The 13,477-nt window shown below is 41.0% G+C and overlaps 1 protein-coding gene across 2 annotated transcripts; it reads right to left on the bottom strand.

Moving 5' to 3' along the window:
* Window positions 1-2,466: 2,466 nt before the first annotated feature.
* Window positions 2,467-11,563, bottom strand: LOC134574546 (oocyte zinc finger protein XlCOF7.1-like). 2 transcript variants are annotated; one of them, XM_063433666.1, is made up of 5 exons: window positions 11,499-11,563; window positions 9,969-10,103; window positions 7,475-7,621; window positions 7,267-7,393; window positions 2,467-4,838 (listed from the first exon to the last, which is right to left on the bottom strand). In XM_063433666.1, exons 2-5 carry the CDS (start codon window positions 10,044-10,046, stop codon window positions 3,109-3,111), a joined length of 2,082 nt encoding a protein of 693 aa, XP_063289736.1. In that variant the 5' UTR covers window positions 10,047-10,103; window positions 11,499-11,563; the 3' UTR covers window positions 2,467-3,108. The 2 variants fall into 2 exon arrangements, with proteins under 2 accessions (XP_063289736.1, XP_063289737.1); XM_063433667.1 differs by lacking the exon at window positions 11,499-11,563 and having other exon boundaries at window positions 9,529-10,050.
* Window positions 11,564-13,477: the final 1,914 nt, after the last annotated feature.

The following is a 13,477-nucleotide window of genomic DNA, read 5'->3' on the forward strand; positions in this document are numbered from 1 at the left end:
AGAGCGGGAGTACTGGCTATACAGGCCGGCGGCCATGATTGATTTGGGCAAGCTGTCTTATTCCCACACTCAGGATAGACAGAGGGTGTCTGCACGCAGGGTAACCCTCAATATATCACTTCCTTCCCAGAGCCCAGTGTTACCTAAATAAAGTATATTATTAGCAGCAATGTAAACAGGGCTGAGTGTGCTGGGAAACACTGAGACATGTCTATTGTGAGATAACACTGTGTGTGTCCATTGCTGGTATTATTATTATCATTATTAATTATTATTATTATCGTTATTTATATAAAGCAATCATTGTGCACTGCTGGTATTATTATTATTATTATCGTTATTTATATAAAGCAATCATTGTGCACTGCTGGTATTATTATTATTATTATCATTATTTATATAAAGCAATCATTGTGCACTGCTGGTATTATTATCATTGTCTGCAGCCCTTTACATGGGAAATAACACAGTGTTTTAGACCAAACCAAATGTTTGCTTGAATATCTGCCCCTGTTCAGATTGTTTGAAATTAGGTGCGTGCGCACTGAAGTAAATCACACTGAGAACAAGTTTCAGATGAATGAAAAACTTCGGAATGTTTACTTAGAGGGGCGGCGAGCCCCTTATAAAGCACAAAATACATCATATGCAAAACATGAGATAACACGAAAAGTACATTTTTAATTGGTCACGTGTTAAGTGTCTTATCTAATGCACTTCCTCCAAAGTGTGATGTCACCATCATCCCAGGATTTTACTCCGGATGGAGACGTCATCTTGTTACACGAGGTGTTTCGGTCAATGGGAGGGGGTGCTCTAGCAGCCATTTTGAGTACATGATGAACACAGGTGTACACAGTAAATAGGCATTTTACCTACATTAATTTCTATCCATAACAGTAGTGATTGACAAAGTGCTGACATTATACCCAGCACTGTACCTGTCCATTGCAGGACACAGTCAGGTTGGTCCAGGTCATGGTAGGAAAGGTAGATTAGGTAGAGGCAGGTATAGGGTGATTTTTACAGTATTTATGGGCACTAGTGGCAGAAAAATACCATAATATGATTGGTTAGCGTTAATTTCAAGCGGTACAAGAAGCCTATATAGGGCAGCATTGAGGATAAACCTCATCACTTAGCTTACTGGGACAAGCATCCCACCCTCCAAGTCATGTGGGCACCCAGACCACTTATAATGCTAAACAAGAGCCTCCAGCAGTCCATTAACTCTGTGCTGCATCTGCACGAGGATGCATTACCCTTGGCAGCAACGGGCAGCTGTGGTTGGTTGAGAGTGTCAGTTTACTGCAGTTAGCCAATCACAGTGCTCATTGCATGATTCGGTATGGCTGCAAAGTGTTGTGTAATCTCTGCTATAGCCACAGCTCTAGTGGGGGGCAAGGCTACGGGAAGCAACACTCATTTAGTGTTAAACTGCTAAAAATGGTTTAACACTGACTGGAGAGACTACGATCACCAAATCAATGAAATGGTTATAGTGCCTACGGTGTCCTAGAACCATAGATAAAGCGTAGGGTTATGCCCTGCATTTTTTTTTTTAAAGTGGGAATGGTAATTTCAAATACAGTTGTTTGTGGCACTGTAACATTAGAAATATTAAGGTATACTTACCAGGAGGTCAGTCCCCCATATCCCACCGACCTCGTATTACTTTTACTGCTGGACCGCATTCTAGATTTGGTTTTCTCCATCGGCTTTTCTAACTCTTAGATCATTTTTGCCAAAAAGGTGTTTTTATCTGTGTCCCAGTATGGTTTTATTTATTTCACTGCTTATCAATCTAAGTATGTATTGTATATAATAAATCCAGCTCAGTATCTATCATTCCTCCTAGATTGTAAACTCATTTGAGCAGAATACCACGTTATTTTGTCTGTCAGATGCAGCAATATGAGAGCCAGTAATGGAAATTATTGTTCAGAGCACTATATTGAAATATTTTAACTCAGAACAGGACATCGTTCCTACTATGTAACGGCTATGACAATGGCCTGGAGGTGTGAGGACATCCTACTTCTATGTGACGGCTATAACAATGGACAGTCGTATAGAAGACTCTTGTTTATGCAAAAACGAAAAATGATCTAAAGAAGTTGCAGTGTATGTTACCGAGACTTTCATATCTGTTATTGTACATGAAGTTCAGGGAAGGGGTGGACCTGGCAAATATTAATGGAAAATCACATTACCAATATGTAGGAACTATCACTATGGTTGAATGAAAGGCAAAATTAATCCAGCTAAATATAGAAGAGGACAGGAGAATAGAAATTTAAGAAAACTCATGTTAGAAGGTCGACCTAAATTAAACCAAAAGCCCGAGTGCAGGTTTTTTAACATTGACTTAACAATATAATATGAAATAATCTTTAATTAAGAATGAACTGCAATACTTGAAGATATCAAAAAAAAGACAAGTCAATCATCCTCATTACCAAAATATAGGTAGAAAATAGTTTATTGAACGTATGAGACCATGTTTGGTTTAGTGGTCTGGAAAGGGAGAGCAGCTTATAACCCTCTCAGAAAAAATGCATATTTTAAATAGGTGACAAAAAGGAATGGTTTGGAACAGTTTAATAAGAATGTTTGATATAACAGAACAATACCTCGAAATGACCAAAGAACATGGACCAGTAGTGGCTGGAATTTCAAGCAGGTTTGAAGGACCCTTTCTTCACTGCTTTTTCCAAAAGTAAAGGTTAAATGCAGGTCTGATGTCAATGTTACAATCCAAATAAACTATAAAAGATTCCTGAATTAGCACGTTGCTCCAGAACAATATACTTGTGATATATTTGTTTCTGGATCAATGTATTCACTGTATTCAGAAAGGTGTAGCATTCCGTAGATGATGAGGTAAGAATACATAGCAGTCAATAAATCACGAATACTTAGGAAGATGCTGAAGACTCTGAAAATACACAAATTTTATCTTTTATTTATGTCAGCACAACCAGAGTTTCCATTCGATGAAAACCTGAGGCATTTTGGAGGGTTTTAAAATTAGAACGGCATCTCTAACTTCAGAATCCTGGGATATTTACCAGAACATTTGTCATATGAAGACACAAGAATGGGTTCTCACGTATGGCTTTTCTGATGTCTGATAAGGTGTGAACTTTGTGTAAAACATTTCCCGCATACTAAACAAGAGAATGGCTTTTCACCTGTATGAACTCTCTGATGTCTCACAAGATCAGACTGGGTGCTAAAACATTTGCTACACATAGAGCAGGAGAATGGCTTCTCTCCCGTATGGATCAGCTGATGTGTAACAAAGCTTGCTTGAGTGGAGAAGCATTTCCCACATTCAGAGCATATTACTGGTGTCTCTTTTGTGTGAATTTTCTGATGTTTTAGGAACTCTGATTTAGTTGTAAAAAATTTGCTGCACTCAGAACATGAGAATGACGGCTCTGCAACGTGGCTTCGCTGATGTGTAAGATACCTGGTTTTACTTTTAAAACATTTCCCACATTCGGAACATATTAATGGGGTTTCTCTTGAGTGAATTCTTCGATGTTTAACAAGTTCTGAATGAGCTGTAAAAATTTTCCCACATACAGAACAGGAGAACAGATCTTCTGCTGTGTGAATCCTCTGATGGGCAATAAGACTTACGTTATCTGGGAATGATGTCATACAAACCAAACACGTGAAATTTTTCTTTCCCGTGTGACATTTATGATGCCTTGCGAGATGCGAGCTTTGGGTAAAACATCTCCCACACTGTGCACATGAGAATGGCTTCTCACCAGTGTGAATCCTTTGATGTCTAACGAGGTCTGACTGAGTAGTAAACGATTTCCCGCACAAAGCACAGCAGAATGGTTTATCTCCGATGTGAGTTCTCTGGTGGGTAATCAAGCTTGATTTATCAGTAAAACATTTCTCACATGCAGAACAAGAGAGTAGTTTCATTCCAGTGTGGACTCTGTAATGTATAACAAGACGTGTCTTACACGAGAATTGCTTACCACATTCAGAACAGGTCAGCTTTGTTTTTTTGTGAACTTTCTGATGTTTAGTAAGATCTGAGCTGCTCACAAAACATTCTTGACACTCAGAACAGGTGTACATCTCCTCCGCAGTTTGTGTACTTTCAAACTCCCCACATTTCACTTCTGTACTTTCTGTGTTATCAGTAAATAAAATATCCTCTTCCGGTGTACATTCAGCAGGCATAGAGCTGCTGGAGTCGGTGACATTCTTTTCGTGCCATGAGTCCAACTGCATCTTAAAACGTGTAGATGTATACTCTGTCTGTGTATCAAGGTCAGTTTCTGCTAGACTTCCATCTTCAGGTGAGAATGATTCCTCCTTAATATGAACATTAATGTAGTCTCTTTTTGCATCTCTTGTGGATGGATCAATGTCAGTGGCTTCCAGATTTTCCTCTTCAGAAGAGACAGATTCCCTCTTAGTTGGATTAGCCATATAATCTGTCTGTGTGAAAACATCCAGGTTTTTGAGATTTTGTCCTTTACTGTATACAGATTCTTCAGAAGTGTGATTAAAATCATATTGTACAGGGGTAGTATCATTGAGTAGGGCATTGCCCTCACATGAGGTTGGTTCCTTGGTAGTCCGAACCAATACACTGTTTGTCTTTGCATGTTTTGATTTTGTATAAAGGTCAGTGTCTGCAATGTTTTCTTCAGACGGGGCTGATTCCTCACTCAGCTTCTTCACGGATAGCCTCGGTCTCTTCCTTTGTCCACCAATTCTAAAGCGATTTTGCTTATAATTCTTTTTAGTACCAGGACTATCTTCATTTACAAAGTTGGATGAATTCATGCTTGTGTAACATTCTTCAGATGGATTTGTTAATGATTGGAAAAAAGTGTAAAGCCAAGAAAATTAGTATTAAATCGTTATACAACAATACTAAAGCTTAGTGCTATCAAAATGTTTATCAAAGTTAAGCTTTATATGATTAAAAATGAATTGCTTAGTTTTCTTGTTTTGTATTTTTGCTGTTTAACCGCTTAAAGGGATTCTCCAGTGCCAGGAAAACAAACCCGGTTTCCTGGCACTAGAGAATCCTGGAAATCCCCCCATCCCACATCGCTGAAGGTGTTAAAACCCATTTAGACACTTACCTGAATCCAGGCTCCGCCCACGCTCCTCTCCTGCGGGCGGGGGAGACCTAATGTGCATGCGCGGCAATAACCGCGCGTGCATTAGAACTTCCCATAGGAAAGCCTTATTCAATGCTTTCCTATGGGGATTCCGGAGGCGCTGGAGGTCCTCATGCATAGCGTGAGGACGTCCAGTGTCATTTAGACCAGTGATCTTCCACCACTGGCCCGCAAGAATTTATTGCCGGTCCGCGAAAGCTTTCACCCGACTATACCGTTGGGTGAAAGCTTTCACAGACCGGCAATAAATTGCAGCGAGATATTTCCCTGGTGCTATGAACTTATGATCATAGCACCAGGGAAAGGTGCCTCACTCTCCCCTGCCGAAAAAAATATATTTAAAACAAACACACACACACACACACACCCATTGCACCCCCCCATACACACACGGCACCTCTCAAACACACAATGCATCCCTCACACATACCATTGTTTTTTTTTTTCTGTCTGATGATGGTCCGCAAAATATTTCTCCTCTTTTCGCCAGGCCGCGGGTGTTAAAAGGTTGAGAACACGGCTTTAGATGACCAAAAGTCGTCTAAGATCCCAGAAGTCCCACTAGTGGCAGTCTGGTAGACAGCCACTAAATGAGGACTTAACCCTGCAAGATAATTACACTTGCAGGATTAACCCTTTCCACTCGGATAAAATGTCAGTATCGGTCACCAAATTTATTTATAGAAAGCACTTCGTGGGTGCGTTTTTTTCAAGTTGCCTTTATCCGAAACGTTATGTCCCTCTAGGTGAGCCGTACGATCGTCAAACTTGTATGCTACTCATATGTCCCACCATGTGGGACATAAGATCAGAATGAGAAAATTAAAATATCCCACCCTGTGGGACAGTCGAGGGGAAAAGGTTAAGGGTGATGGGAGTTGGCGCCCAGACCACTTCAATGATCTGAAGTGGTCTGGGTGCCTACAGTGTCCCTTTAAGGATGCATGATGAAATTTTTCTGTCATGTTGATCCTTCACTTAAGGACGCAAATCGGAAAATTTCCGTTAAGCAGTATTTACCAGCAGGGTCTGTTTTCCTACTGGTAACTGGGAACCCCAGGAACCATTAACTTCCTGGGGCTCCCCCGCTGCCATCTCATGCCAGAATTAGTGGCCCCAGACTGACCACCAATGCTCTGTTTATGGAGCTCAAAGTGAGCACTGCACACTGGCATTTAAATGGGGGATTTAAATCCCCATGGTGCAATGCAATGGGAATAGAGTTAAATCCCTACTCACACCAGGGAGTCCAAGGTATCAATCGATATCTGAGGATCCTCTCTGTGAGCTGGGGCCATTTCTGTGGCCCAAGACTCACAGGTGAGCTGCATGCAAAGTGAGATCCGCATACAGCTCTATAAATGGGGATTTAAAATGGACAGTAATGTAGCGTGAGCAGGATTAAATCTCTGCTCACACCAGGAAACCCAGGTATCAATAGATATCCGAGGATCCACTCTGTCAGCTGGGGCCATTTTTGTGGCCTCGTAAATTTTGATGAGCTGCATGCAGTGCTGAAAGTCAGCACTGCATGTAGCCCTTTGACTCTATGGAAAACAATGCAGTTGAGCGATCAGGCATCTCTATGTGGAGAGGCCGATTGGTCAGGGTGGTGTTTGGCTTCACCACTAATTCACCATCTCAGCCTATCCAGTGCTTTCCTAAGACAAATCATTGTGATTTGCTGAGATCATCAATTCTGATGATGTCAGCCAAGGAGGCGGATAGGGGGCAGAGCCAGCGCCAGTGGACCCGCGCTGCACTGGAAAAAAAGCAGAGTTTTTTTTTCTAAATTTAAAGTGGCAAGGGGGCTAAACTTTTGTGTTTCTGACGCTATAATGTTCCTTTAATTTCAGGCACAGCATGTGGAGCACACCACCATTTTAATTTTTAGTCACAGTGACATTTTATAGAGTATAAACTTATTAGGATTGAAAGTTTGACATTGGAAGTACTTGGGTGGAAAAATATTAGTAATGTTTTGGAAAAGCTTGTAAAAGACCACATCAGTGAGTGTTATTTAGGAATATGTGTGAAGTATGTCTTATTAATCAGTGTCTCGTAAAATGTAAACACATTATGTGGATCAGTATCTTACCCAGTGAGCTGAAGGGATGGTGATTCTTCTCTGTCATTTCAGGTTTGCAAAGATCACTGTGCACTTCCACATCCTCCGGCTCCTCCGTGGACAGATGGACTTCAACATCTTCACACCTTACAGGAACCTGACACACACAATGATACAGTTACCATCCAGACACATCCCTTGGTTTTACCGTGTAATGTCCCATTCCCAGCAGCCTCACCTCTCCAGTCAGCAGCTGGATGATCTGATTGGTCAGTTCCAGGATCTTTTCATGAGGCACCGTGCTGCGGCTCTGGGTACTATGAGATCCTCCTGACACAAGGAGATGGCTGTTGTGTGTGATAGACTTCTTTACAATCTTATAATCCTATAGAAAGACAGGAAATTAAAAGGAGAACATACAGTTTCATATACCTGTATACTCAAAGCCACTTTATAGGATAGCACTGTCCAAACTCGGTCTTCCAGGTATACTTCACTTTTGACGACACTTCTTGGCATAACTCAGTACACAACTTTGGATGTTTAAAAGGGAGAATTTAAATATTCCAACTCTCAAGCAACTGGAGTTGTAGGACCGTATATTGATGAGTTTGGTTCATACAGGACTGAGCTGGAATTTAAAGTTAAAGAGTGCCTACTGCTTCTATTAGCCCAGTGGAGCTGACAGAAGAGGAAGAAAACCTCCATGGCTCTTGGATGACAGCCAGGGAAGTGGTTCTGCCCCCAATTATAAAAGTGCAGACTATTAAAATTAGCACTTTTATAAATATTCACAAATGTGACAAACTCCAGACACTTAACAAAAAAACCAAGCTGAACTGCTTTGTGCGTGTGGAGTATCCCTTTAAGGTCAGTAGCAGTTGGCTAATAACAATAACAAATAATTAAAGGAGCACTATAGTGTCAGGAACACAAATATGTATCCTGATCCGCTAGTGTTAAAAACCACAATTTAGGTGGCTTGCCTCACCTTAACCCCCTTAAAAAGTAATAACATTTACCTTATTTCAACCTTCACGTGGGCCCTTACTAAAATGACTAATGAATTATTTTCCGCTAAATTTAAACATAATTTCTCCACTTTAATTCTCCTCAACCTTTCTGTCAACACTGTTGACCATTTGCTCCTTCTTCAAACCATCCACTTAAAGGACCACTCTAGGCACCCGGACCACTTCAGCTTAATGAGGTGGTCTGGGTGCCAGGTCCTTCTAGGGTTAACCCATTTTTTCATAAACATAGCAGTTTCAGAGAAACTGCTATGTTTATGAATGGGTTAAGCCTTCCCCCTATGTCCTCTAGTGGCTGTCTCATTGACAGCCACTAGAGGCGCTTGCGTGCTTCTCACTGTGATTTTCACAGTGAGAGCACGCCAGCGTCCATAGGAAAGCATTATGAATGCTTTCCTATGTGACCGGCTGAATGCGCGCGCAGCTCTTGCCGCGCGTGCGCATTCAGCCGACGGGGAGGAGAAGAGGAGGAGAGCAGAAGGAGATCTCTCCGCCCAGCGCTGGAAAAAGGTAAGATTTAACCCCTTTCCCCTTTCCAGAGCCGGGCGGGAGGGGGTCCCTGAGGGTGGGGGCACCCTCAGGGCACTCTAGTGCCAGGAAAACGAGTATGCTTTCCTGGCACTAGAGTGGTCCTTTAACTGTATTTTCCAAGTTTTCTCAACACTCATTCAGTGTCTCGTTCTTTGGCCCTACGTTCTCCCCGCTACCCATCTAACTTGGATTCTAACTTGGAGTCCAACAAGGCTTAACACTTGTTCCATTTTACACTACCAGTTTCACTTACCACAATAGCTCCTTTGGTATCAGTGACATTTATATGCTGACAACATCCAGATTTATCACTACTCCCGATCTCTCTCCAACCCACCTGTAACATATCACTAATTAGCTTTCTTCTCTCTCTAATTGTATGTCTTCCATTTTTTGAAAACTGAACTTCTTCCACTTTAAATATTCCATCTCTACTTCTCTCCCTGTAGGTCAATGGAACATCTATCAAGCCAACCGCAAGCCCGCTGCCTTAGAGTTAACTCCTATTGATCATAATGCATCAAAGTTACTGCCTGCTATTTCCCACCATGACTACTGTAAATCATCAGCCTTCCAAATACCTGCATTAGCCCCACTTAAATCTGCAAGAAATACTGCAAGGCATTTATTCCTCACTCATGTGTACTCTCACACCCATGTCCGAACTTACATTGGTTTCCTGTCCCCTTCCAAAACCAATTCATTGACTCTAACTTACAAAAACCCTCACCTCTCCAGTCAGCAGGTAGATGATCTCCATAATGACATTACCCAGAATCCCTCACCTCTCCAGCCAGCAGGTAGATGATCTCCATAATGACATTACCCAGAATCCCTCACCTCTCCAGTCAGCAGGTAGATGATCTCCATTCTGACATTACCCAGAATCCCTCACCTCTCCAGTCAGCAGGTAGATGATCTCCATACTGACATTACCCAGAATCCCTCACCTCTCCAGTCAGCAGGTAGATGATCTCCATACTGACATTACCCAGAATCCCTCACCTCTCCAGTCAGCAGGTAGATGATCTCCATACTGACATTACCCAGAATCCCTCACCTCTCCAGTCAGCAGGTAGATGATCTCCATACTGACATTACCCAGAATCCCTCACCTCTCCAGTCAGCAGGTAGATGATCTCCATAATGACATTACCCAGAATCCCTCACCTCTCCAGTCAGCAGGTAGATGATCTCCAGAGTGAGATTCAGGATCCTCTCAGTCACCTGATTCTTGTCCTTGGTCATTATGACAAAGTCACTCAAATCCTTGGAGAACGTAGCACTTTATGGAATGAACTCCAACTAAAATGATTAAAATAAGAAGCATTCAAATTCACTGCCAGGTCTTCATAAAAAACGAATAACAATCCATTTATGGATCTTCGATCCCAATACCCATACTGCTCTTTGTTATTACTCTTTCTCTGTCTCTCACCTGAAGGACAATTTCATAATTCTCCCAACCTAAATAAACCTTCAATCGTTCACTGGCTTGACACTGTACACATAACTGAAAAGAAACATGCGTCCATCAAGTTAAGCCTCTCTCACACTTCTTTTTGCTGTTGATCCAAAAAAAGGCAAAAATCCAGTATGAAGCGCTTCTAATTGTGCAACAAACTAGGGGGGAAAAAATCCTTCTTGACCCCAGAATGGCAGTCAGATATCGCCTTGGACCAAGAAGCTGCGATGCGAACATTTCATCACATTTCACAGAATAAGGTTATCGTCTATATTGGGCTATTTAAATTTAAAACAAAGGTTATATTTTTATACAGTTTTGTTTATATATTGTGTATGCACTATTAGTACATGGGACGATGTGAAACCAGAAGATTAATATCACGGGGTTTATACGCTAAACACCAAATTGTACTAACCACATCATTTGCTTGCGCAATTCTTTTCCTAAATGTAACTATAATTTGCTGTTAAGTGAAGACGTCTCTATGTGCAAGTCTTGCAGAGTTACTCACAAAACTGGGAATTTGTGCAGAATTGCAAATTTAAGGCAGAAAATAACCAAGTATGAAATATAAGAGTCAGCAAACATTTCCAGTTAGACTAATTTATCGAACCCCTTTGTATCTTGGCGTGACTTTACCCGGGTAAAGTCTAACTCTTGTAAAATAGCTTCCTCCAATACCTGGGAATGGCGCCTGGGTACTCTTACCATCATAACCACTACAGAGGGCTGCAATGGTTAGAGAAACCCTAAAGATAAGGCGAAGTATGAGAAATTCTGGGAAGTGACAGGTGTGCACTATACAGTATATAAACTTACTAAACTTTATTTCTTCCAATAACAGTATTTGAAGTTTGCCATGATAACTAGGACTGGAATGAAGCTAGAGACAGTGAGCAGGGGAGTGGGAGAGGAACATTTAGATAAGGGGCTCAGAAGCAAGTCCAGGGGCTGGTTATATCCCTCCTGTAAGAAGAAGATATCAGAGCCCTGACTATAATAACACAGATATGAAGTTATATCCCTCACACAGCAATGAAAACACTAGCAAGCTGCAGACTATCTCACATTAAATCTCCTAAAGCTGCAGCACATCTCGCCAAACTCTGGGCTCCTCCCCCATCCAGCACTGCAGAGCATATCACCCAGACTGACAGAGGATCTGCAGAGCATCTGACTGCTACCTTCCCACCTACAGAGCATCACACCTCTCGCTATTAATGACACATTACCTGCCAGCCTGCTGCCCCAGCACAGTCCCAGCACTCACTTCCTGCACAGTTGATATTTCTCCTTCCGCTATCATAAATGTACATTTCCGCTCTGCACAGGATGTTATCCAGGAGCATCACGGGAAATGTAGTTCTGCCTGCTCCGCCTCGTACAACTGGGAGGCTGTGCTCGCCCAGTGACGTGCTTTGTAGTGGGCGCGTGCATTGCTATGGGTTAGACAGGAAAGTCGGCAGCCATGTTTGATAAGGGCAACCCTGGAATTCATACTAATATTAACTAAACTAATAAACTGCATGACATAACAGATTGTGGAATGAGGATACCAGTGATGTATTTACATAGATTTCTACCTATCCTTTATTTCCCCCAACAAAACCTTACCTTCCAAAACAATGTAATAATAATAATAAAAATAATAATGGTACAAAATTGTATTCGTCCTGTTTTTTTTTTCTTTTCATTTATTGGTTTGTTTTTCTTTAAATCTTTAATAAATAGGGGGAGCTAGTTTTATCCCCCTGTTATTATATAGGTGGGAGCTGGTTTTATTCCCCCTGTTATTATATACAGATTATATAGGGGGAGCTGGTTTTATTCCCCCTGTTATTATATACAGATTATATAGGAGGGAGCTGGTTTTATTCCCCTGTTATTATATACAGATTATATAGCTGGGAGCTGGTTTTATTCCCCCTGTTATTATATACAGATTATATTGATGTAGATTAATTTAGAAATAAACAAATATGTTTAAATGTCTATCTGTTCCTGTCCAAATCTGAGATGATTAAATTGCGTATACGCAGAAGTAAGCTCACACTGACACATGGAGTTCAGGTTAAAAGCACTTCAGAAAATTTAATGCAATCTGGTTGGAAAACAGTTATGCAGATCTTTTTAAAAGCAAAATGACATCATCATTGAATATCAGATAATAACAAATAAACATCATTAATTGGATTAAACATTATGTGACTAACTTCGTGTCCACCCACCAAGAGGTGGTATTATTTTGGACACGGGTGGGGACAAGGGGGGTCTTGAGCGTCATTTTACACGGTCAGTGATATCAGGCCTCATGTCCAGGTGCAAGGTCTCTTATGAATAGAACATTTCATTACTACTGTGTTCTCGTGGCCTTCAAACTATACTATCTTACAAGTTTAGGGAGTAGTCAGCAACTCCTGTGTCTTTGCAGGAAATACAGTCTTTGTCTACTATTCTAATTGGGTTGGGAAATTCAGTCACGTAAGGTAGTTTTAAAATGAACAAGTTAAGTCATGAGGACAAAATGGAGGATTTGAAGAAGTCAGGTTAGGAGGACAAAATGGAGGATTGTCACAATATAAGGTTAAAATGGAGTTAGTACAATAATTCAATACAAGTACAATAAAGATTTTTAATAATCCCACATCAGTCCCCCCTATGAAATGTTAAATTCTAAGAGATAAAAACTTTATTAAGTTAGTATCAGGAAGACGTGTTAACCCAAGGCACAGAAACCCTATGAAGTAACGGTTCTTAAAGTCTTCTTAGTTCTTCAGAGGGACATCATAAATAGACAAGCTTACATTACCATATGGACTTGTGTTATCTGGAATATAGGCACAAGTAGTCATGGTGACAGGTAAACGTTGTTGGTTGCAATAGGTATAATAAATGCAAATCAAAATATTATTATTATTATTAGCAGTGACGGTTGGGAAAATGGACTCAAACTTTCCTTTTACTGCAAAATCATCTGGTACCCCCCTTGGCACACCTATGGCATCAATTTATATATATATATCAAACTTTCCCTTTCGAGGGGTGCTCCTTTTTATGTTCTGAAGCATGAATGTGGTGTGTCAAGAGTACCTTGTCATGTATTATGTGTATGGACATAATAACCATGGCTAGGGCGCATTTGCTTATGCATTGTAGTATTAAACCTGTCCCACGCTACATCAGCGTAGGTGGACTCGGATCATTTAGTCAA

Source organism: Pelobates fuscus, chromosome 10 (genome assembly GCF_036172605.1).
Source record: "Pelobates fuscus isolate aPelFus1 chromosome 10, aPelFus1.pri, whole genome shotgun sequence".
Classification (NCBI taxonomy): Eukaryota; Metazoa; Chordata; class Amphibia; order Anura; family Pelobatidae; genus Pelobates; species Pelobates fuscus.